Genomic DNA, 26,811 nt, shown 5'->3' on the forward strand with positions numbered 1-26,811 from the left:
AGGCACAGTCTGGCCATTACATAAATCTCCTCCTCCACAGTATCATTCACATAGCTCTCCCCAGCATCGAGTGTTTTGGAGGGGAAGTTATGTAGGAATAAAAATAATGTGCAGTAGTTTGGCATTTTCTTTCTTGAATAGATATTAGTTCAGGTGGTAGTGTAGGCTTTTGGAGTGTTTTTTTCAAGCAAAAACTTTCATCTTTGAAGGAAATTCAAGGGATCGGTTTTGTTTCTTGATGGCTGTTTCCAAGTGCTGTAGACTTAGCTACTTTAACAATGAGTCAGACTCAAATAGGAAAAGACATTTAAAGCCGTGGAGTAAAGCAGAACCTTTTTGTGAATATGAAAGCCAGTTATTTTAACAGGACAGCACCAGCATAATATGAAAAGAATGGACCCACGCAATAATTCACTGGAGGAAAGCTCAGAGATTGCCTGAAGTTAGTTGTATTTCTAGATTCTGGAAAATTCAGAAGTAAATTCTGGAGCTGGAAAAATGTAGACTTACAAATTTCTTCTTATAGAGGAACTGGAAATCTTTTCTTCTTCAGTTGTGATTTATAGTCTTAAGTATGCAGTTAGACATAAAGTAAATGCAAATATAAATATTTACTATGATTTATCAAGAGAAGGATACTGAGGAGATGGCACAAGAGAAGGATAGCTATTGAGTATATTGTTTAGCTTCCAAGGTTACTCCCATTTTTGTTTACACTGTTTGACAAGTGTGCAGTGGCACACCTTTTGAGTTGCAAATAGTATGGGATGCACATTCACATCACTGGTTTAGAAACTGTAACCCACACTGTTTGAAAAGCTTGAAACCCCACCCTGATTTGAGTTCTCCGCTGCTTTGCCTATTTTCAGCTTGTATGTGTTACAGATCATGGCTCTTTCACAATTTAAGCTAAATGCCAAGCAGCACATTACCAAAGATACTTGACTTCTACTGTAACATCTTTCAATATCAGTTAGCCCTTTATAACTATTGATTTCCAAATTCAATACCTTTGAGACCAGCTGCAGCAGCTTGACCCAATGATTTCATTCACCTTTCACACAGGCATGACCAAAGTTTAATTCCCCTGAAGCTACAAGGATTGACACCTGCATCAAAGCAAAGGAGCTTCAGAACAAACCCCAGCAACTGATTTCACTGACTCCAATTGTGTTGTTGCCTTGTTTCATGAATGGTGTTACAAAACAGCAAGTAGCAAATAGTAACAGATAAAATTATTTGACATTATTTTGTGCTGTATATCTTCAGCAGTCCAATTTCTGTCAATTCACTACTGCAGGTCACTGCTGATTAATTTAATTAGTTTTTGCCACCTTTTGGCTGTTGCAGAATAAAATTAACATACGATATGTATTGTGTATACAAAAATATATTGTCCAGGCTCAGTTTTTCCTATGTTTATTGCAGTGCACTGTGAAGCTAGTGAGTGGAGTCCATGGAGCCCTTGCACAAAGAAAGGAAAAACATGTGGTTTCAAAAGAGGAAATGAAGTAAGGGTCAGAGAGATCGTACAGCATCCGTCAGCAAAGGGCAATCCTTGTCCAGCTACAAGCGAGAGCAGAAAATGTATTGTACAAAGAAAGAGATGTCAGAAGGAAGGAAAAGGTACCATGTTATCATCATCATCATAATATGAGATTGGTATTGTGTTTTTTTTTAAAAACTCACATCTGAATTCTTAGGCCTTGATTGCAGGCTCCATCAAAGCTCCCATTAATGTGGCGTTCTTCGGGCTGGAGAGAAGCCTTTGCCTGGAGTAAATAAAGTCCTAACACTGCTCAAAAAATGTGCTTTGTGTGATGTAGAGAGGACAGGGTGGGCTGGATGGAAAGGCACTTTGTCTCTCAGTTCTGTTTACTGAAAGAGCTGCCAAGACAAAGGGTTGCATGTGGCCCTCAGAACGAAAATCTCCATCATAAAACATATCATGGTGGTTGTGGTTTGTTGGGTATCAGGCAGCATGCTACTACCATGGGATTCCTCCAAACCAATTCCTATTTTGTGCTTCCCTACAGGTCAGACTATAACTCTTACGAATGCAGTACTGTGGCCTCTCTCCCAGCCTGAACTCTTTCTACCAGCTCTGGCTAAACAACATGGCCTGATCCTGCCCTCTGCATCTATGCCATGGAGTCCCAGCAGGGGAGAAAGACCACAACACTGCATGGTAGCCAAGAGAAATTCCACTCTTTCACCTAAAAAGCAAGACTACTAGCAGAACCGTCCTTCCATGTAAGGCAGCTTGTTGTACTTATTGCCCAGGATGGGAGCTAGTGAATGGCATGCCAATGTTAAGAATGGAAGATGCTTAAGAAGTCTATGAAATAATAATTTACACAAATTCCATCTGGTAGATATTGTTGTTCCATTGTTCCCTTTTCTCCCCTTCTTTCAGAGAGGAAGTCCCTTGGTTTGTCCCCAGTGCAGTTGCTCGGGTTGACATAGAGGGTCTACAGAATATTTCCTTTCCCCATCCCTCTCATTTTCTGCATCCTTCCCATTACCCCATCCTGTCTATTTTCCCCTTTCCTCCCACCCCTTTTGAGAGAAGCAGTTGCGCCCCTGCCCCATGTGAACATCTGTGAGTCAGAAGTAGCTGCTGGTACCAAGTACTGAGTGTTTGACTGTTAAATAGTGGCAAGAGTTGCTGCAATTACTTACGGAAACCCTCAGGGGGTTTGGAACTCATAACCCTTTTGAAGGTTGGCTTGTTCCCTGGGGAAGTACTTCACTGGAAGGGAAATATTAGAGAGTGTCCAGGCAGGGCCACTAGGATGGTGAAGGGTCTGGAGGGGAAGCAGTATGAGTAGCAGCTGAGGTCACTTGACTTGTTCAGCTTGGAGAAGAGGAGGGGAGACCTCATGCAGTCTACTACTTCCTCATGATGGGAAGCAGAAGGGCAAGTAGCAATCTCTTCACTCTTGTGATCAGTGACAGGACTTGAGGAAAAGGCATAAAGCTAAATCAAGGGAAATTCAGGTTGGAAATCAGGAAAAAATTTTTCACCCAGAATGTGTTTGGGCACTGGAACAGGCTCCCCAAAGAAGTGGTCACAGCACCAAGACTGAGTTCAAGAAGAGTTTGGACAATGCTCTCTGGCACACAGTGTGATTATTGGGGTGTCCTGAGCAGGGCCAGGGGCTGGACTTCATCCTGATGGGTTCCTTCCAACTCAGCATATTCTGTGATTCTGTGGTTAGAAGGAGTATCTTATGGGTCAGATAGCTACAGATGCCTCCCACTCATCCAAAAACTGGCTAAATATACTGATTTATGAGAACCTATAGGAGGTAGGTGTCAAGTCCTCCTCCTTGTATCAAGCAGTGTCTTGAAGAGGTAAAGACGTGTATCTGTGTCAAGGTAGAAGTGAAGGTAGCCTATTTACAGATTCCTGTAGAAATCCTATGGGTTTCTATGTCCAAGATGTCCATGCTTCTGCTCCTGCTCAGTGGCACAACTTGAAAGAGCCTCTCATTAGCCTACTTGTAACTGTGAGAAGAGCACATTTTTTTTCCTTATGAAAGCCAATTTTTGACAGAGGTGAAAATATAGGATTGAACTGTTATTTTGGAATGGTGAAACTGGGGTTTTTTGAGGTGATGATATTGTGTATTTGCCTATGACATTTTGGCAAAAACTTAAGATTGGATAAGATATTTCTCTTTGAGAAATGCCTGCTGTTCCTGTTTCTTTAGAAGAAACTACTCACGTATTTTACTGTCCATTCTTATTTTATGGGATTTAAGCCAAACCATACTTGAAAAATACTGTGTACCACAAGAATTCATTCACAATTGGGAATAGTTTTCTTTCTTTCGTTTCTACACTGTGCTTAAATGTGGAGATTTTTCTTCTTTTTGAGTAAGTCACAGTCTATATGATAGCCTATTTTATGCTCAGGAGACTATTCCTTCAAAACCAGTGCAATCTGATGAAACCTAGGTTCCAGTTCTACCCAGGTTAAAATATTTTAACCAACCCGTTAAAATAGCTTCAAGGGTGGGTTATGATGACAAGCTGGAAAACTGAGAATTAAGCTGAAATTTTCCTTCTGTTCTTACTGGAATGGGGAAACAAAGCTTTCCAACTTAATCTTCCCTACTGCTGCTGTCCCTTATTACACAAAAAGAAACTTCTATTCCCCTTTGAACAATAGAGTAATTGCCGGAGAAACCAAGCCAGGGTCTGTTCTTATGGTTAGCTGTGCCCAGTCAGTGAGTGCAGAAGGAGGTAACAACAGAAACACTTGAAAAGGAAGGGAAAGTAAATAAGTTTGTATTTAGTGTTGAGAAATATTGAAAACTCTTTTTTGTTGTGCAACTCCCCATGGCCACTCAGGCATTGCTTTAGAGTTTAGCTTCCATGGCACTGGCTTTTGAAATGTAGCAGGAGACCCAGCAGTCACCAACACTGCTGTTAATCTTTTCTCCATGACCATGAAGAGAGAATCAGCTCAGTCAGACTCAGCCATTTTGATGTTGAATAGATGTCTGTGGCTGAGGGAGTTAGGGCAAAGACCACATGATGACGGGGTATGCTCGTCACAGATGCCTTAAAGACTTTGCTCAAGAAGTTGAGGTCAGAGACAGGATGTTAGTCAGTTGAGGCGCTGCTATCATACAGCAGCAAGGACATGTCTCTGGAACAACTATGTAAAACAAGATAAAGCAGATGAAGAGAGGGGTTTTTCTGTTTGTTTCCATCTGCTGATGTATCACTGAAGCTGATGAGATCTGTTGCAACTCTTTTTTTTTCCTCCCCTAGCTGGCTATAAAATGATGTTTTATTGTGGAAGGTGCTAGTATTTTCAGAATGGATGCAAACAAATGAGAGTAGTGCAGAAACAAATAGCCCAAACAAGCCTAAAAGGTTCTTTTTGCATATTTAACACTAAATTATTTGACTCCAGGGTGTTCTGACATTGTAATTCCCATGTGTTCCAGATATAGGCTCTTTTTATAGTTCAGTCCTATCCAAACTTCACTGTAATTTATTTCATCATTCTCCTCTTTTAGTCGAATGATAGTCAATTCATTTCAGTCTGCACATTAAGATCCATTTTTAATTCTTTCTTTCTTTCCCTCAGACTTTTTCTCCCCCACTGCAGTACACTATTACTTTCACCTTCCCACACTTAACACCTTCTTGACTCCTACCCTTCACTGAGATATACATTGAGTTATGTGTTTCCTGTAGCCATGTCCATTAGTGGTAAATGGCAAATAGATGTACTGGAAAAGCATAACATGCAGAGCTCTTTAAACACTGTAAATTATCCATCAATATTATTTCTTTGCCTTAATAATGTGCTCTGGCGAAACACAAGTCCCTTTGGACTCTGTCTGCAAATGTGTGAGATTGACTTTTACTGGCCAAAAGACAAATATTCTGAAATTCTGATATTCCTCATACAAAAATATTTGTGGGGATGGAATTGCATGTTTTCTTGAATAATTCTGCCAAGAAGAGAATATTCACCATGTGACTTTCTGTTGAGACCCAACTAAACCCCTACAGAGATCAGCCAATTTTAAGTGCTTTCAGAGAACTCATTCTGATCAGTTTGAAGAGACTAAAAGCACTTACCAAAACTAGTTTCAGTTATGAACAAGGAAGAAACCGTAGAAATCTGGGTAATATGCAAGCCAGTAGATAGACGACATTGGTTACACAGCTGTATTGTAAGCAAATAAAAAATACATTTTAATTTTTGCTCGTTCATATATTGAATATCTGCATGCTTATGGTGTTTAGATATTCCAAGGAGAGAGACAATGCTAACTGCATCCCATTCTGTGCAAACACAGACCAAAAAAGGTTCCTGTTCCTGACGGGCAAAAATTTAAGCATTAGAAATGAAGACATGGTGGCATGAATGAGAATGGCATATTTCTTTTTCACTATGGAATGTAGGAATTGTCACCTTGTACAGTATGAAAACAGGATATCGTTATGAGAGGAAGAGGGGTAATTTTAGTCAAAGTTCAAAAGATTACAATCCTCTGGAGGCAAGGTAGCTTGTCAGTTAATGGGTTGTGCTGTAAGGAGAATAGAGACATTATGGTGTGGGGTTTTTTTAAATTTTTTTTTTTTTTAGTTTGCAACAGGAATAAGAGAGAGAGTAGTGTCTTTGAGATGAGGAGCTGAATTCTGGATGCAGACTGGTGAACAGAAGGAAACCAAGGGAACAGAATTTATTGCTAAACAGTTTTAATGAGCAAGTTATGTATATATTGGGTAAATAAAGTGAAATAAATGCTCCTATCCTGTACTGCATACATATGAATATAAATGTTATATATATGAATATAAAAGTTTGATTGATAGCTTAGAGAACTGACACTCAACACATCTCTGCTGTTTCTCTGAACTAGTTCCTCGACCTCTTATTGCTATATGCATGTCCAAATGCTTCCCATATATTAATCACATCATATCTGAAAAAGTCTTCAACTGGCTTTGGAAGAAATCCTATCGGGTAACCATCAGATTTCCAAAACCACCTGTTAACCTTCTCAACAGCATGTCTGTTTCACTTTCCGGCATCCCTTAGAACCCACCCTATTCCACCACCACTCAGATAAAAATCCCAAGCCATTCATCAAGAATTCACTTTAGCTAGAAACAATTTAACTTAGTGCAAACTTAAAATATGGGTCAATAAATTAATTTCATTAATTTCATTTAAACTCACTGAGTTACCCGCCCTAATGTACACACTCTGATGCCATATAGATCCATGTAACAATGGAGCACAGAGGGCTCTGGGGTCTAAACTAAGTTTCTCCTTTAATATTTCTCACAACGAAAAGTTTTTGCAGTTGATCCCCTGTTGAGGTGCACCAAATTCATCAGCAGTCAGCTGAGCCATCTCAACCAAAACAGAGAAAAAGCATTCCCCACTAAAAGAGAAGATGTGTAAGTTGAATGACATTTTAAAATGTAGATGGAAGTATAGTAGTGGAGGAAACCATTTGAAATCAGTGGGTTTCATCACTTCTTCCTACAGGTTTTGAATCTTGACATGTAAAATCAGGGGTTTGTGATCTTCACAACCCGCAGAAACTTCTGTGTAGCCACTTAAGACTTGCTTAAGTGCCACATCAATATGTTTATAACTGTGGTAATATACATTTTTCCCAAAAAGCGTCTTGACTGTCAGGTGTCTAAAACAGTTGCTTCTGCATTTTGCTGAGTTCTGTTTTCACACTGGACAACCTAAATTTTATATGGATGCAATTTTCACAGAGATGGTTTTGCCATCTGAGTGAGAATTCAGATTAGGAATGACAAGCTGGAACTCCACTGAGCCTCCCTAGGCTTTGCAAGACCACGATGGGGTTCACTTCACTTAAGCAGGAAAGCTAAGAATAACTTGCTATTGTCAAAATAAGGGCCATGTTAATGGTGAGGTTTACTGCATCTATGATGCTGTAAGGCAGATTCTAAGAAGGGCAAAATAATTTGCTTCCTAAAAGTGCCTTTTTCTTTCCAATAACTGTTAAGTAGAGTCTAGTATGAGTGATGTGGACTTTTAAATTAAAGGGCAGATTTTCTCCATCTGCATGGTAATAACTTTGCAACAGTGCAAAATCTAAACCAAAGTTCACTCGGACTGACTCTGTAAGCAAGATGAGTGTGTTTCAGGGGATCCATAGGTCAGCCACAGTAAAACAAAAATCAATCCAGTACTAATTTCACCTAGTGTTGACAAAAGCAGGGTTAGAGCAGCATTTTGCTGTGTTGATAAACATCTAGTAATGGCTCTACATCTGCTTGTTTAAAGCAGGATTGCCCTTTAGCAAGAAGAAGCTTTGAATAGTCTGTCTCTATACACTCCACACACCAAAGTTAAGTCTCTTATCAGAGCAATGGAGGCCCACTCAACTTCTGTAATTCCTCAGTATACTATTCTTAAATTTTCCTAATTAAAAAAAAGAAAATCAAACAACAAAAACCAAAACAAAATTAGAATTGGAGGAAATTCTGGGTATTTCTGGTATTTAGTACTTAATCACATTTCAGTCCTAAGCATTGTTATGTGGGAAAGTAAGATATTCCAATCATATCCCATCCCAAAAGTCACATCATCTCCCTCATATAGAGCTCAGTGGCCTTTAAAAAGAGAGGGCTGGAGCACATGAGCCAGGAAGACATCACAGCACACAGTTTGCTCGTATAACTGTGAGAGATGGGGTGTCCTGTGTGAAGGTCACTAGTGTGGTTATGGTTAATGACCTTATTCCATGGAAGGTCACCGGACTTCAGAAACCTCAAAATGAACACAAAAATAATTACTGCAGCCCTGTGTTTACATACTGCATACACCAGTGGGTCCTAACTCTGGCCTTTGTGAGCCTGAGTTACTATAATTGAGGAATCTGTCTTGTGAAGAGTTTGGTTGTTTATTTTCCGTTTGTTGCTGCCAAGAGGACTTCTCATTTCCTTTCCTTGCAGGGGTTTTGACTCTTTAACTTTAACACATTTCCAGCCTCCAAGAGTAGGACTGCTGAGACCGGGAATCCACTAGTTGCAACACAAAGTGAAATGGCATCCTGGGGATACCCTGAGTGAGGCAGGGCACAGACAGAACAGGGCTACCCAGTGCTGCTGGTCAGCAGACTGGGGCATGACCTAGAGAAGAATTCTGGGTGAGAAGGGTTCAGAGGGCAAATTGAAGCTGAAATTAGTTGAAATTATTTGTGAATCCAAACTAGCTAATAGTAGAGGATGTACTGACTCTACACATCAAGGGCTGAAAAGGTTGGGAAAAGTTATTTTTAACCTTATAGCATTTAAAAGATTTATTCACAGGTAGTTTTTGTAAATTTTACTGGGTTACTACCTGCAAAGGGAGACATTAAAATCTGAACTAATTAATAGTAATCTTTCATTTTGCTAAAAGTATATCTATTTTGCTTGTGCTAGTATGAACACTATATTTTTGTCATATCTCCCAGTTCTGACAGACATATATGAACCACGCAAGCAAGTAGTACATACATGCTGTGCACCTCTGCACATGTGGTAATACACTCAACTGCAGACACTGTGTATGTGTGTACCATGCCAAGGTCGTACTCTCTGAATAATGTGCATCTTGATGAACAGTCAGGTGAAAGTCCCTGTGCCCTCAAGTAACAAGATTAGTTTTAGCCCTGCAGGGTGCTGTGCTGACACTGTCTCTGTGCTCCTTGGAAGATGTTCTCCTTTCCAGCTGCTAGCTCCTCTCTTGCCACCTTCTGCCCCCTCCCTGTCCTGGGAGGCCTGGAAGCAGCAGGGAGGTCACTCAGATGCCCTGAGGTCCTCTGGAGCATGCTATAAAAATGTGCTGGACATGCTGATGATAAAAACTATCAACCATGTATTAACAGGAATAGTGTCAAAGCTGAGACAGAAGTGAAACTGAGACTTCTTGTAAGGGAAGTGAGTCAGAAAAAAGCTGATTGAATTCTTTTATTAAAATGTGAACAATGTGAGAGGCGTCCTCCTCAGATCACTAAACCAAATAAGGCATAGAAATCAGCTCTTTTTCTCTTTCTGATCTTCCCTTCTAGTGCCTACTTGTGCTCCAGAATTGGCTAGCTGACTATATTTTAGAAGTCTGAGCTTTGTAGGAAAAGCAGAGTAGGAATATAAACTACTCAAGAGCGCTTCTTCCTCCCCCTTCCAAAGTATCCATCAGATATTCATTCAGCACTAAACTTCCAGCACCTGCCTAAAGTCTTCCCTCTTCAATAAAAATGTTTGGGATTGAGAGCTACAGCTTTAAAAGGTGAAATCTACATCTGTGTCTATCCTACAAAAGCAAAGCAGGCAGAGGTCTGCTCCTTGCCCACAAGGCCAAGGGCCACCTTCTGGCTTGCAACCAAACTAGCTGGGGCTATTCCCTCCACAGCAGATTTGACTGGGGAAGAGGACTGTTGCAGGTCAGAGTCCTTAAACAAACTGCCAGTTATGTTGTACAGACATACAGAGGTCTGCCTAGTCTCTGGCCTTCTTCCCTGGTACAGCTGTACTTAACTTACTCATGGCATGTTCACCTTCAGCTGCTTCACATTGTTGGGTTTCAGGGAGAAACAAATAGGAAACTGTGACTACTCTCCCCTCTCGGTGCCACATATATGCACAATGTGCAAAGAGTGTATGGTTCTCTCTTCCCCCATCTTCCTTCCCTCCTCTGCCAGAACATACCCATCTTTCTCTCCACACTGGTCTTCTATCACATCTCAGAGCTGATGCTTCCAATATACTTCCTCTAACTTCTAGTGATTTAAGGAGCTCTTTCTGAGGGAGTGACATGTTTGCCACTGCTGAAAGAGGAAATGAGGCTCTTCCAGTCTGTGTGCCACAGCAGGATAGCTCGATACCTGCTTTCTGTTGATTCTTCAGAAGACCACAGCAAGCTGCTTTCTCACTTTTGGACAATATTATTTTAAAGTAAAGGTGAAGGGAGGTGGCAGCTGACAGCAGGACTCACCTGCCCCTCACCACCTGGAGGTCTAAACCCCTTGCTATTTTGACCTGTGTGTCCTGGAAAGAAGAAAAAATGCAAGAGAGGAGTTTGATAGCACATCGATCAAATTTAGTCCAAGAATGCAAAACATCTGGGGTATGTGAGCTACAGAGTAAATCAGGCAGTGGATGTTTCGAGTCTAATGGCGACACATCCAGCACTGTTTAATCAGCTAAATCCTGGGCTATGGAACACTTCCATGTATAGCAATGCTGTTATAACACTGCAGTCATGGGCAGCAATGGCACTCATTCATTATTGTGTTACAGCTGCCCTAATTTTAAAGGGCCTGATCCAAGACCCACTGAAATCCCATTGACTTCAGAGTACTGTGGATCTAACCATAAAGCAAGGATTTTCAGCATTCCTTTGTAACAAAGCAAAAACAAAGGAGCACTTTTTTGGCTGCTGTTTCTCCTCATCTTTCTGGATATTTGCCTGTTCTTCCCCACCCAGTCAGCTCTGTTTGCTTTTCCCCACCCAGGTCTCTGCAACTCCAGTCTCGTCGTCTCTTCTCAGCTCTCTCTCCCTGCCAGCTCTAACACCTGATGTAGTCTTTGGTCTGCTTAGGCTGCCACCTCCCAGCTCTTTTCCACTTTCATAACTTTGAAAAAGTTATGAAATTAAGTTATGAAGTTAAGCTCTTGCTGCCATAACTTTCCTTTATAAAAGTCCAAAGGAGCTTCACAACATTCCCAATGAGATAACATCCAATGTTATTACTAGAGATTGTAAAGAACAGGAGAGAGGTTGTGGGAACATCTGTCATGGAAGATTTTTAGGAGGTTAGGCAAACATCCATCAGAGATAGCCTAAGTATAGTAGTTCAGCTTCATAGACTCTAGTAAGGGACTAGATAATGCTTTGATAAACATTTATAAAATGGGTACAAAATTTCCACAAATCTTTTCCTTGCCTGTTGCCTTCTGTAAGACTCCCACAGTGTACTCCACATTTACAGAGCACAAATCCAAGTATCTCTGTCCACTGACATCAGTATAAGGCCTCCTGCTGTCTTTACTAACCTCAGACTTTTATTTGGGCCTGAGTCAAAGAACTGAATTCAACTTTCCTTTCATTTTGTCTAGTTTAGTCATTTGCATTGCTGGTATATCTGTTACTGTTTCTCTTTGCATTCATCATCTTTGAATCATTGTTATAGGAAGGAGAACAAGGCTGGATTTTCTGACTAATTCACCAGAGATCTGAGCGAGTATCTCTCTGCCAATGAAGATGTGTGTATTTTCAAAGCAGATGAAGATACGGTCCATGAGGGACAAGCTGCTGTATGCTTTGGCCTGGGGAAAAAAAAAAAAAGCAAGTCCTAATATAAGGACAAATGCAAACAAATATTATTTTTCAGTAACTTTTGTTGAAGTGATTTTTGGCAAAAAAAATTAACAGAGAGAAAAAGACCAACATTTATAATTAAAAAATATGTGAGAGTCAGAAAAAGCATTTTCTAAATTTTCTGTTTTCAGATCTTGAAAACCAAAATGGTAGCAAAAGAATTAGCCAGCATTCCATGAATGAAACATATACAGGTAATATTAAGGTCAGGATTTGATGATCAGCTGTGGGGATTTTCTATTGTTTTGGTTCATAAGCAAATGACCCAGTAATGAAAATTTTCAATTCTAAACTAATCCTCCCCAATATCTATGGCAAACAGTAGCCCCAGTATAAAGATTTACAGCTACAGTTATGTCTCTGCTTTGTTCTTAGGCATGTATTTACTTCTGCCCATTTGCTTTCTGAATTTCTCTCTCATTTGTCATCTGAAGAACTCTGTTTAAAAGGAAAACAGGCTTCAGACATGAAACACGGCTACATTCCTGAAACATGAGATGAACAACCTTTAATTCACGCAACCTTTCATTTACAGTAATGTTTAATGGATGGGCTAGTTTCATTATGGACAATGCCTCTCCCTGTCATTAGCCTGCAGAAAGGTCTAAAACTCTTAAGCATTTAAAGGAGCTCTGTTTCAGGCTCTGTCTTCCCTCTTCCCCTCCCTCCCCCGCTCCCCATTACTCCTTCTGACTGCCCTAGTTCTAAGTGCATAATCTAAATGCTGTACTCTGCAAATTGCACTTATTGCTGGCTTCGAGCTTCGAAGAACCCTTCTGAACACTTTTTATACAAACCTATCAAGGTCAAAGTTGGAAAAATCTCAGCTGGTGGACTTGGATCCCATGAGCTAGTGACCATTTATAATTAATATTAATGAATGGCAGTCGACAGATGTTTATTGCCTAAGTAGAAATGTGCATTGCTACACCAGAAGAATTTAGTTTAAATCCAGAGGAACTGACTTAATTTCTTGTATGATGTGGGTGGTGGGAGGGAATGGCAGTGGGTGATCCAGCCCCTACTATCTTTAAGCATGCGCAAGGAAACAATATTTTTGTAAAGAAAGATCCTGAGCTCTCTATTTGAAGTATGGTAATTGGGACTTCAAAACATTAATTGAAGTAAGGAGGACTCTCTGCCCACTTCAGTGGTCCTGATTTGCAGCAGTAGTGTTTTTTATTCATAGATCCCAAAGTACTTACCAAAATTAAGGAACTCTTATCTCTGTTTTACACCTGTGGAACCTGAAGAAGTCATGTAAAGACTGTACTAAAAAGGAGAGAAGTGTTTGCCATTGAGACAAAGGATCACATTCCCAGACACAGCATATTTTTTGTGACTGATTTTTTTCCCCCAGTGGTCTTAAATTAAACTAAAGCTATGATGGATATATCTCTCAAGTTTAAATGTGACACAGTGGAAGATGTAATATGGTAATGGAAGAGTCTCTGTGAATACCTCTGAATATTTCAGGCTTAAGTCTGATGGAATCTCTGTTTTCTATCTGAAAGCAACTCACTCTTTCAGAGCACATAAATTAACTTCCTGGACATAGAGACATCTTGGTTAACATTTTCAAAAGTTCATGAGCAATTTTAAGCTCCTTCTCAGAGTTTCTGATTGGGGTTGGAGTAACGGTCTATTTGCTCTGAATTCCTTGAACAAAGCATCCTGTTCCTTATAGTATCATGCTACAGTATGTGTGCACCAACTGTTTGCTGTTTTCTTGCTCCTGGTACTTTTACACTTCTGTATGACAGTCTGTATAGTGCTTCTGAGCATGCCATACCAGACCCTTGCAAAGTATTGGTTTAATGGCTACAGGGTTGGTCTCATGTTATAAAAGAGTGCCTAATGAGTTGCTTACAAAAGCAGATGATGCTTCGATCTGTAGACATAGAGAGGAGTTTCTCCTTTTGACTAAAGCAAAAGTTCTTGGAACAGGCAGGAAGGTAATTAGTTACTCAGTTTTAAAGAGAAGCATGAACATTTGCTGACTAGTTTATGGTGGGTTGCTTCATCTGGAGGCAGGAGGCAAAGAGAGACTGCTGGTTCCCACATTCCCAGTTTTCAGAGGCTAGAGAAGGTCCTGACTTGTTGCAATAAATTGCTGTACTGAAAATATTACTCACTGAACTTTTGCTTCAGGTTCTTAGTACATTTCTTGCATTCCAACAGTTCAGCTCCTGTAACCAGCCCTGACGTACAGGCTGCACACACACCACAGGCACACCTAGGACTGTTATCAATGTACCAGCACTGCTGTAACACTTAAGGCATCAGCCCAGCACCAAGTAGAAAAGTAAAACATGCCTGCAGCAAGTTCTGCTGAACTGTCATCACACACTGCTGGTAGAAGCTGTGTGAGATGGGACACAGGTCAGATCTTCTAGCCATGTGCATCAGGGGTTACAGATCTTTCTTAGCACTTGGGGGTGCCCTCTGTCATGAGAGACTACTTTCTCATCTCAATGGGGGCTGCATCTCCTGCAGCCTTTAGCCATGCAGCCTCGTCCGTATCCAAAGTAAATGGTGTAGTGGTCAGTTTATAAAGTACTCTAAGTGAAGTGGACTCCAGTGTTGCACTGTCATATGGCATAATCATTCTTCACATTCCACTTCAAGCTACTCATAAAGCCGGCTGCTCACTTCAGTGTGCAAAGCTGTGTTACTACAAAAATCTCTAAATGCACAGTTCATCCTCACAGGGATTTAAAAAGAATAAACTTATCACATTCTTGGAAAAAAGAAAAAGAAGACAAGACAGCCTGGATAAATTTTACATGCACAATTCATATCTGTGATTCATGTTAAATTGAAGACTTACAGGCAATGTTAAAATATTTACATTCGAGTTTTTTTGTGCATATCCTCCACAACCCCTACTTAGAAATATTATTTTTAATATTTTATAGACCTTAATTTTCCAAATAAATGGAAAATACCAGATTATTAGTCATCACATTTCCCAGAAACTTGATTATTTAAGTCCGATTAGAAAGTAGGCAGGCTTTTGAAACAACTTGGTCTTTTTGTTAGGTTTCTGCATAGTATACTGCCAGCTTCTCCATCAGATTTACCTCTGGCAACCCACCTGGAAGGCTGACAAAAACTCAACAGCCTGAAAACCTGAGATCCCTTTGACAACTTTGTCATCCAAGCTTCTCAAGCTTATTAGGGCTATGTTCTGAATCCTTGTGGCATAAAAATTTCCTAAGCCTTTTTCAGAGGCAGTCCAAGAGTCCTGGTGATCCAAATGTCCTTTTTCACAAGCGTTTCTCTACCTGGTGAACTGCCCGGTATTCTCTTAACAGGTGAAAAAAATTCTTCAGAATCATATGGAGATGGTCAAAGTCAAATCTCATGTCACCTGTTTTTGAGAGGGAACATTTGGATGCTCTGACCTGCATGAAATTTTAAAACTTGACCTGTCATTTTAATCAGCATGAAAATGTATTTGGAAATATTTGCACTACTTTGAGAGGGGAAGATCAGTGCTTTGGCCAGTTGAAATAGTACACACACACTGGAGACACAAAACAGAAAGAGGCATACGATTTTCAACACCTTGACTTCAAAAGTATCCTTGAAAGCAAATTCTCCCTTCGTTTATACCAGACACCAACCTTGGTGATCTCCCATGTGTTTGAGCAAGTACAGCAGAGAGCAGAATCTGGCTTCTGGTGAAGTTCAGTAATAGCACCCCAGCTCTGTGCTGATAGTTTTGCTGAGTGGATCCATCAGGAGCTGCTGTCTCCCTGCATGTTACCTACTGCTGACAGGCTGATCCAGCCATCTGGCTGGCCTGAGTTACCTGTGGGATGTGCAGGGACTCCTGTCTACCTGTCAGCACAGGTGTCACCCCAGGCAGAAATGAAAACAAACCATGCTCAGAGAGCAGAGGACAAGTGAACCGTGCTAAGAGAGGCCAGAGGTGCATCCTGTTCACTCTTCATCTTCCTCTACCTTTTTGGAATGTCAGAAAACTTCAGGAAATTCAAGAAGGGAACTCCTTGGGGGAGCACATATCTGCTCCTGTTATCAGCAGATGAAATGGCGGAAGATGCCAGGGCTCCATGGTCCTGGTGTGTAGTACCAGGGCAGCAACTGCTGGCCTGGCCCAAGTGTTGGAGTCAGCACTTGCAAATTCCCTCCAGGATCTGTGCTCAACCATCAGTATAGCTCAGCTCTGAGCCATAGTGGCTTATGGAAAAAGGCATTCTTAGGGATGCATCCAGACATTGGGGGTGTACAAGTATCATCTGAATTAGCAGGTTACATTAAGGCAATTAGTTTAAGTAAAGCCAAGGAAAACATCTTTTCTTGTTTATCCCTTGCTTCAGAGCACTTTGAGCACAAATTTGAGTACTAAAGAAACAAGATTCTTTTGTGTGTTTTAGCCTTTTTACTATTGTACTAGAAAGACTTCAAATGTCTGCTGAGGCATTAGCATCTGTCTCTTATCATGTATAACTTTTCTTGATTATTTCTAGGGCGGCAGACTAAACATGCAGCTCTGACATAATGCAGCATCACATTTTTACTTCTGGTTTGTTCAAAAGCCTGCACCAGCTGAACTAAGTCTCTAAAAAGGACTATATTTATGACCTCAGTCCAAGTTAACTGGAGGGCTTGAATTATTGGTGCCTAAAAGGACAAAGGGAGAGCTTTTGGTACCAATCATTCTTATTCCCAACCTTTGTAACTGCACCTGATTCCATTAGTCTTAAAAATGGCCTATCAAGTGGCTTGGCTTTGGACATTAATGTATCTTTTTGCCACTTTTAGGAGAGCTGTAAAAACCATATCCCATTCAGAAGTCACTGTTAAAAAAATCTCAAGGTGGAAAATGCCAGTTTCCTAAATACCAGCATGATGTATGCCACTTCCTGTCCGAAGCAATGGGGAGTAATTTTCTGCTTTGCTAAAGAGTCATTATTTTCCTGCCTTGGGAAGCTGTGTTCAGGCTACATAAGGTGTGGGTTCTTATAAGACAAAAACTGTTATGTAATTACAAAATTGTTGTTGTTAGCACATTAGTCCTGATTAAAACAAGACTGCTAACAAATTCCCTTAGTCCCAATAGACAAGTGAGAAGGAAATAGCAAACACAACTCATTATAGCAGTCCTCCTCCTCTGGCTGCTTCTCTGACTCCTGGATATTCTATTTTCAGGCACCGGCAATGTCTTTTCTAAGGCACAGGAAAGGCAGATCCAACCCATTTCTGTTGCAAAGAGGCCATCACAAGCCAGAGACTTTTCATAAGCCTTGCTTACAAGCTCTTGAGTAGCACTGTCATATCCCAAACACCCCATAAAGAAAAGATCTCTTCTGACATCCCATGCACCTAACAAGATATGACTTTCTTCTTGTCTCCTACAGCAGCAGAACCTGACATCTCCTATATTGGCATAGCTCATCTGCTCAGCCTCCTCCCATTCCTCTCTGCTGGTTTATGCAAATGACTGTGCTATTTCTGTAATTGGAAACAACATTCTCATTCCCCCTAATGTGCCTGTGCTCTTCTTGCAAAAACAAGATAGCACACACAATGTAAATGAGAATATTTTTCAAGTGAACACAATCTAGTAGTCCAGATCCTATATTCAGAGGCAAATGGATCTCAAGGATTGTAAATCTCATACAAAGACATCTAAAGTCTATATCTAGAGAAATATTTCCACTTTTAAAAGGAGTACATGGAAGTACAAGTTAGTCACCAAGATCACTAATGTAGTTGCTCAACTAAGTGTTGATAGTATTTGAAGTATAGAATCCCAGAATGGTTTGGGCTGGAAGAGACCTTAAAGATTATTTAGTTCCAACCCCCCTGCAGGGACACTTTCCACTAGATGAGGTTGGCCAAAGCTGTATCCACCTTGGCCTTGACCACTTCCAGGGATAGGGCATCCACAGCTTCTCTGGGCAATCTGTTCCAGAATTTCTTCCTATTATCTAATCTAAACCTACTGTCTTTCAGTTTAAAGCCCCTCCTTTGTCCTGTCACTACATGCCCTTGTAAAAGGTCTCTTTCCATCTTTCTCCCTTCCATCTCTCAGGCTCCCTTCAGGTACTGAAAGGCTGCAATTATGTTACCCCAAAGCCTTCTCTTTTCCAGGCTGAACAGTCCCAATTCTCTCAGCCTTTCCTCATAGGAGAGGTGCTGTATCCCTCTAATCATCTTGGTGGCCTGCCCTGGACTCAGTACAACAGGTCTTTCCTGTGCTGGGGACCCCTGAGCTGGATGCAGGACTCCAGGTGGGGTCATACCAGGGCAGAATAAAGGGGCAGAATCCCCTTCCTTGCCCTGCTGGCCACTTTTGATGCAGCCCAGGACACAACTGCCTTTCTGGGCTGCAAGCACACACTGCCAACTCATGTCCAGCCTCTCATCCACCAGCACCCCCAAGTCCTTCTTGTCAGGTCTGCTTTCCGTCTTTCATCCCCCAGCCTATATTGATACCAGGGGTTGCCCCAACCCAGGTGCAGCACCTTGCACTTGGTCTTGTTAAACCTCATGAGATTCCCATGGGCCCACTTCTTGAGCTTGTCCAGTAGCTTGGATTATCTAACATCAACACAGAACTGTGGATATGACACATGCCTTAGGGTCCATATCCATTTGGACTGGTATGGGAAGCCAGATAGGCTATTGTCATGCATCTCAATAGCAGAACATAGGTTTGGCCAGGTTAATTGTCCCTTGAATGCATTTGGACCTTAACTCTGCTAAATTTTTTACCTATATTCTCTTCAGCAGTTGGGGCATCTTGGGGAGTAAGTAAGGCCAGGAAATGCACTAATTCATGTAGCACCTAGGTTGTTCTGAAGTTGATCCTCACCACTCTGGTTACCTGGAAATCTAGTGATTATAAAATAGGGTCTCAATAGGTTGGGGGGGTGGTGTATGTGTGAGGGAAGATTGCTGCTAAGAAAGTTATGCTGTTTAAACTTCAAAAAGACATACCAGATGAATCAGACACTTGTGGTTTGAGAATGAAAGCAGAATGTCCATTGCATCATTGGGCAACTGGGGTGTGGAGGCTTGTTATCTTAGCAAGTAGTATGAGTACATGCTACAGGCTCTGTTCCAGAAAAAAAGCAGTGTCACTTTTCTTGAAAATGAGAGTGATCTAGTCATTTGCATAGTATGGCATGACTGTATTGTAGACCAAGCTCTGTGGTAAGTGAGTTTACAGCCTGACACATGCTCATCTTCCTGGAATCTTTGCTCAGCACATGTCATACTGCTGTACAGGTCATGTCACGACAACAGTGTGACAGACTTTTAGTCTAAGGGGACTAAGTCTCTGAGAATGGTGTGGACAGGTCAGAAGGAGAGTGACACAATATGATGGCAATTAACCCCCAAGTTTTGTCCTTGTACCCTGTGGGCATGGAGGGGTTGGGTATTGTAAAACCAGTGCTGACAGTGCTCCTGCAGCCAGGAAAGCACTAAGAGGTGAGACAAGGCTGTGAGGAGTGTGAAAGAACACTGGTGTACAGCAGTGGTCTGTTATTATAGCTCTTCAGTTTATTACAGTGTAGTGGCGAGGATTTTGTGGTCTGTGGTGACAGGCACAGTAGAAATGCTGGGACCCCTCCAGAGAGGAGCCTGTTTCATCAATGCCTGCAATCCCAACAGACGCAGTTCCATGACTCCTTTTGCCTCTTCTGCTCTCCCAGGGCAAATTTCTTCATGGGAGTGATGAAAGAAGTGCAATCATCCCAAATGTCTAATGCCAGATTCTCATCCCTCTGCTTTTTCATGAGTCCTACCCTGTAACACCTCCCCCCCCCCCCCCCCCCGCTTCTGCCCCCATCCATCATCAAAGCAAAGCAGTTTGCACAATTAGATTTTATGTCTTCCTATGGGGGTTTGGGATTTTAGTGCCTAAAGAAGGGAGAAGAGAACAAATATGCTGCACCGAGTTTCTTGTAATAATTACAGCTGAATATAATAGGTGGGACTAAGTGACAATGCCTAAAGTAGATGAAATCTGTCATCTGTGGTAGTTCATCCATGTCAGTAATGATTTTGTAAGTATACCTCTGTCACATAGTGATCTTGAGTACCAAGGTCTCCCAAGCCATGACCAATGCTTCCTCCCTCTAATCCATAAAATATAGCTATAGATCTAGTGGAAAAACCACATCTGATGAGATAATGCAAAGGCTTCTCTGAAGTACTCTAGTTTGCATACTTATCAATGTATTCAGACATGGAATGCATAAATATAGATACAGGAGTTTCTTTGACAAGGGGCTATAAATTAGATTAACAAGAATTCAGCTCCTTGAATTTTATTTGACATGTAATTATATTATCATCTGAATTAATTTAATGTCTGCATTTAATTTGAACTACTGCACTTGTCAAAATTATAGTAACTCTCTAGATTTTTGTCAATACACAAACTTGCTGTTACTAGAAGCAGCAACGTATCTCCTATGTACCAGAAAACTCACTGGACAGTGCCTGCAAAGTAATTCTTTCAGTACAGTTGTCTGTACAACGTTTTGGTTCTGGAATAAAAGATATTTTAATGCCAAATAATTACTTTATTACAATATATATTACAAGTATTTCCATTTGTATGACAGTAGTTGTAATATACGGCATCAGAGAAGTATTAGAATCTCATGAATTCACATCTCCATGAGTGAAACATCCTCTTGGAAAATGTTTCATTATCTCCTACCTAAAAAGATTTATCCTTCCCATATCTATCTATCTATCTATCTATCTATCTATCTATCTATCTATCTATCTATCTATCTATCAAGGGTTTATTGAATCCATAAGAAGAAATAAACATTGGTACTATCAGTGCATCACTGTAAGAATTCTGTAACCCACCAGGAAAGTATGATAATCTCATGTTATGGCACAACACACTGCCTTTTTTTAACCTCCTCTTCCTGGCCGACTAAGAAAAGTTCGCCCTCAGGCAATATAAAGACGGTGAAACGGCAGAGCAAGCTCGGAGGAAGAGCACGGGCGGGGGGCAAACACTCCTTGCTCGCTCCCAAGGGGACGGCGAAGGACACTCGCCGGCGTGCGGGACCGCGGGCTGCGCCCCTGCCGCCCCCGCTCCAGGCGCGGTACCGCAGCGCCCCCGCGCGGCCGCGCCGCTCCCGCACCGCTCCCCACCGGACAGCCCTCGCTGGCAGCATGGCCGAAGGGAAAGGCACTGATGCGTACACATGTATATATACCCACATACAATGTTACGTACTGAAACCCATGCTGGCTTTTTCTTGTCTTCTTCAAAGGCAAAGGAATTCACAGAAACACAGAATGGTTTGGGTTGGAAGGATCCTTAAAGATCATCTAATTCCAGCTCTGCTGCCATGGTTAGGGATGACTTCCACTAGATCAGGTTGCACAAAGCCCCATCCAACCTGGCCTTGAACACTTCCAGGGCTGGGGTATTTACAGCTTCTCTGGGCAACTTGTTTTGGTGTCTCACCACCCTCACAATAAAGAATCTCCTCTTTCTTCTCTTTTACTTTCAAACCATTTTCCCTTGTCCTATCACCTACCTGCCTATATAAAATTCATTCTCATCTTTTTTTATAAACTTTCTTTAAGTACTGAAAGGCCACCTCTTATTCAGAGATGAGCTTGTAAACATAACGGTCCATGTAATTTTTTCACTTTTCATTTCACAGATAGCCAAATATGCAAATTTCCAAGGAATTCCCAAAACTGTGTCCAGCTCAATGTGCTGCCATGAAGTGAGTGTCAGCAAGAAGTAGGAAGAAGAAAAAAATATTCTGAAACAAGTCTCTGGGAAGAAGAGAGCAGGGATATGAGCAAAGAGGGAGACGTACACAAGAATATGGTTCCAGCTACAATCCAATTCTAGCAGATAACTGCTGGTAGAATCTTCCCTTGGGTCTAAGCTGAACCAGGGACTGACTGGAAATAACATTATACTGTCATATAGAAATTATCATTCTTAAAAATAGTAATGAAAGGATCTAAAGAACCAGCAAAGACAGTAATGCTTTACTGCATTACCAGAACAGCACAGGTCTTGAGAGCAGATCTTTTCAGAAATGGCAACAGCATGGAGGTGGTAGCATTAAACCATGGACAAAATTGCACAGAGTACTCCAAACTAGCTATCCTCAGAGTGGAAGAGAATTAAGACTCACTTTTAAGTGTTTTTCAGAGATCAGTTTTCCTTGTCCCTTATAAAGACACCAGTGATTAAAACACAAACAGTTAAGCCATACCTAGATAAGATGCTAACTAAACAGAGATGTCTTATTCTTGGTATCTTCACACACATACATATAAATACATACATCCTGGTCCATGACTGAAAGGGAAACCATTATATGTCATTCCAACATACATAAAGAATTGTGGCTGGGAAGTCACAGCTGAATGATTTTGGCTAATCACCAAGTGAGCAATGTCAAACATTGAATGTCTGGACAGTTTCCATTCAAATAACATTTCATCTTGGGACAACTGTATTTACAAACCACTGGAATGAAATCTCATACTGTCATTTTTCCATTAGTAAAAGACAGCATTATAGCTGGGTAAGATGCAAGCTCACTTCTGCATGGAACTCTCACAGTTCTCCCAGTGGATGGTAGCTTTTGCTGAGCCTCCCATGTCCATTCTGTAGGTCTCATCTGCTCACCTCTATACCTCTTATGACAAACTAAAAGAGGGATTCTGTGGAGATGTGGGTGTATATTCAGGTAATCCCTGACTAGTTCCCTAAAATTTAAGGTGTCATTTTACATATTCAAGCCTTACTGCATGTTTCAGAAACAACAGACGACAAAAGCAGATATTTGTTCCTACTTGACTTAATGTGTGTATCTAAACCTTCCCTTGCTCTCTGATCCCAGACAGTTGTGGTAAGGAACAGACAAGTTGTAAAATAATCCCATAGACCTTCTCAACAAGAAGAAGATACAGCATATTTTCACATCTTAGTCTTATTCTTTGTTTTCTGCCTTCTCTTCACCTCTGAATCTTTCTCCATTTATCTGATCTGCACATCTTTGATGGTTATCTGTTCTCAGAACAAAGTCACTTCCCCTGCACCTACTCCCCCACTGTGACACACTCCCACAGAACCCAGAAAGGCATCAAAAAATCCCAGCTTTGGTTTTGAGGCTGGCATGGGCACAATTCCCTGCATTCAGTACCCTCAACAGCAAGAGCTATTGCTGTGTTTGTGTAACTCCCCCAAAACTGGTGTAGGAAAACCTGGATTATGTCTGCTGATATTTAAAAGTAAAAAATATGTTTCTTCTGTAACGAAGAGGGATAGATTATTTTCAGTAGTATCATTATTGGGAGACCATAAAAGAGAATTTGGCCAGACGCTCTTTAATACTTATTCAGAAATTTCTCCATGTAAGGAGTCATACAGGTCAGTATGACATTCTGTCATGGAAGTCTCAGGCAAGGTTGCCTTTGAAGATATCACTGGGATTCATCTAACCGCAGGTGAATTTCAGCTCTGTAGCTCAGTAGATAAACCAGTTCTGCACAGGGAAAAAAAAAATCTCTTTTGGGTTTGTGTGTACATACAAGTTGAATCCAATGTCATTCCTGCATTGATTTGTAAAACAAATAGAAGGAATAGAATCATAGAATCACAGAAATGTTTGGGTTGGAAGGGACCTATGAAGATCATCTATTTCCAACGTCTCCCTGCCGTGGGTAGGGACACGTTAGATCAGGTTGCTTGAAGCTTGACCTTGAACATTTCCAGTGATGAGGTATCCACAGTTTCTGTGGGGCAACCTGTTCCAGTGCCACACCACACTCAGTATAAAGAATCTTTTTCTTATTTGTAAGCGTAAATGCACTCTATAATATCATCCCCATAGACAATATACAAAGTTTTAATCATCAACATCTTGTTTATAAGTATTTAAAGCAATAAAGTACTTGAATATCTAATTTTGTCTAAAGCTTGACTTGAGACTTGGAACACCACATTTTAGTCTGAAGACCATCACATACCTATGCTGGAGCTGACACTTTATAATGATTCATGTTGCAATTCCAAGATTCCCCAGTGATGTGGGTGTGGTGGCTGTTAAGGGAGGACAGAGGCATAGATGCTGAGCTTTGGCAGTGAAGGAGAGTAACAAAATTGCTAAGTTCCATGTTACCGGTGGTGTTTTGTTGGAGTTATGCCCCGGCTGTGGGAGACAGGCAATGAGGGTGTGAGGTACTTATATCAGCTGTAAAGCACCAGAACTACCCAGGGAGCTCTCAGCTTCTTGCTCTAAGTCAGACTGATGGGAGATGCTAGTCCAGTGGCCAAATTTAGTAGTTTGAGGAAGAGTTGGACATTTCCAAATACTAATACTAGTGTCCGGCGCCTAAAAGGATATGCTAATCCAGGGCTGGTTTTGTGGTGAGGAAATCAGAAATTTTAACAGCCTGAGCAAATCTTCTAATGTGCCATCATTTTTTTCAGGGAAAAAAAATAGGGAGGAAAAAAGAAAAAAGTCCAACAAAGATGAAAACAAAGAGGCAAGACAGGAAAGCAAAGGTCGAGCAGCCAGAAGACAAAATCGAGAACAGAGGGAAAACAATAACAAAACGCAGCCGAAGAAAAGAAAAGCCTCAAACAAGGAACAGGACCTGACACCTGTTGGCACTGCACATTAACAGCCCTCCATGATTGTTTAAGTCTTATGATGCTGCTATCTCTACCAGATCGCCCTGACAGGTGTTCCAACCATTCAGGCCGCAAATGGACAATGCTACCAGTTATTATTAAACTTTAAACAACATTCCAAATACTTCCTATATTCTCCAAGCAACTATAGTTTATTAAAGATTGACATGAGCCAGGGAAAGAAAAATCTAAAGATGGGATTCTTTAAAACTGTTATGTTATATGCTTCCATGCATCTGTAAAAGGCAATTAAGAAATTTTGTATATATTAATAATAGGGTATAAAATATAGCAATATAATAATGAATGACATTCAGATGAACAATGTTCTTTTTCTTTGTAAAATATTTTTCAAGTTATTAAGTATGAGGCAAGAGATATGTCTAAATCAGAGACAAAAATCGTATCCCTTCATATATTGTACATAAATATTAAGAGAAGGAGGAAAACATTTCTGAAGAGCCAGTAGGAGCCCAGGGTTTTACAGCCTGTGGTGGAGCAGAATGGGATTGTTCTGTCGTTCCCCGGTGTGTGCTCCAGACATGGGTGAGAAACACCAGGGGAAAGCCAGCTGGGCTTCACCAGCTGAGGGAGAAGAAGCAGAAGCATCTGCAGCTTTGAAGACTGAATCTGTGAGGCAGAAGGCAATTGAGCTGAGATTGAATAGTGCTCTTATCTGTGGGACAACACAATGTTTTCTGGTCTAAACAGTGATACCGTGTGTGCTGTTTTATGCTTTTTATACCTATGTGTAACTTAAGTCTACATTTCAAATCTTCTGGTGAATGACAAATCGTATTTGTAGGAGAAAACATTGAATTAATAAAAACCAGAAAAATAGATCATGTAAGTATGTTTTTCACAGTGATAGTGTCACTTTTTCTACTGGGAGAGGGAGTCATTTCATAGCTTTACAGCAAAGAGGACACAACTTGCATCCACAGCATGCATCTAGTGAAAAGTATCGATGATAATAAACCTATAGAAGTATAGAAATTACAAACTTTTGTCCAATTTTACTTAAATTCTTGTTCTAGTTCTTCTCTCTGACACAGCAGAGGTGAAAATCTCCACTTATCAGAGGACAAACCAAACACTGTGATACCATTTTGGGTATATTCATGGCTAGAATGGCTGTGCTTTACACCGTCTTGATGCTCAGAAATGGATTTTCCCTTTACACAAATATGTTGAGGAACCAACATACATTACAGCATATGTTTTGTTGTCATGCTTTGCCCAAGGACAGCTGTCATAGGTGTAACGGCCCATCCACTGTGGTGTGTGGACTACAACAGGTGGCAAGTGAGCCTTCCTAGCCAGTTCTTGTCCCTGTTGCTATTTCTGTTTCTCATACTGAGTTGAACCTTAAAAAGGGTACTGCCCAAGGGTAAAGTCTGTCTCTCAGACTGAGGAAGTCTGAGTGACAGGCTTCACTGACTTTTCAAGGAATATCCTGATCATCCAGACAGCAATGTAGGATGGTGTCCTCCATTTTGCTTTGTAAAAACTTTGTCTCTTAATGTATAGATTGCAGGCCAAATGAATTGCAATGACACCTTTTGCCCATCCAGTAATAAATATGTAAAATCAGGAGTCAATGATCTCATATGCTAACTGAAGAAAAGCTAGTGAGGACTCATAGGACCTTACTGGAGAAGACCTGATTGAGTAGTATGAGTAACTGTGACTTAAACTGTGTGAAACTTCCTCCCTTATCATTGCTTCCCGGTTACAAAACAACTGAAAACCTTAAGACCCAATTTGAAGCATAATTCCCAAAGAATTATGAACAGCTTTTCTTATAATGGGAACTAAATTGACTGGACATTAATTATCAGCCAAATTCATAGTGTGGTACTTACTAAAGAACAAGTCTGAAATAAAATTACAAGTATCAGTTAAGGCTAGTAGATAAGCACAAATCAGGTGCTATTTCTGACAGTTAAGCTGCTCAAGGAACTGTAATTAGTAACAAAGAGACAGAAAAGTACTATCAGCAACTGTTATGCTCCAGGCCTCACACCTGTCTGACTGAGCTGTAGCTTGTTCCCTCACCTGGCACCATGTCACTGAAGCTCTGAGTAAAGGTGTTAAGTTTTATTCTGAGCCACGAGAGCAGAGTTGTCAGGCTGATCAATGCACTAAATAAATTACAAGTTTTGCTGTACTCTGTAGCAAAGTGGCAGCAGAAGGACCCACCAGTAGAATAGGACATTCATCATCACCAGTCACCCCCCACAAT

General features: G+C 40.9%; 1 protein-coding gene across 1 annotated transcript in view; it reads left to right on the top strand.

Moving 5' to 3' along the window:
• RSPO3 (R-spondin 3) overlaps window positions 1-25,410 on the top strand; it is a 60,927-nt gene extending 35,517 nt beyond the window's left edge. Inside the window, exons 4-5 of the mRNA XM_071547904.1 lie at window positions 1,429-1,626; window positions 24,363-25,410. Of these exons, the coding sequence (XP_071404005.1) occupies window positions 1,429-1,626; window positions 24,363-24,556 (392 nt within the window). The 3' untranslated portion in view covers window positions 24,557-25,410. The remainder of the gene's footprint in view (window positions 1-1,428; window positions 1,627-24,362) is intronic.
• The last annotated feature ends 1,401 nt before the right edge of the window (window positions 25,411-26,811 follow it).

The sequence above is a fragment of the Pithys albifrons genome, chromosome 2, assembly GCF_047495875.1.
Source record: "Pithys albifrons albifrons isolate INPA30051 chromosome 2, PitAlb_v1, whole genome shotgun sequence".
Lineage (NCBI taxonomy): Eukaryota > Metazoa > Chordata > Aves > Passeriformes > Thamnophilidae > Pithys > Pithys albifrons.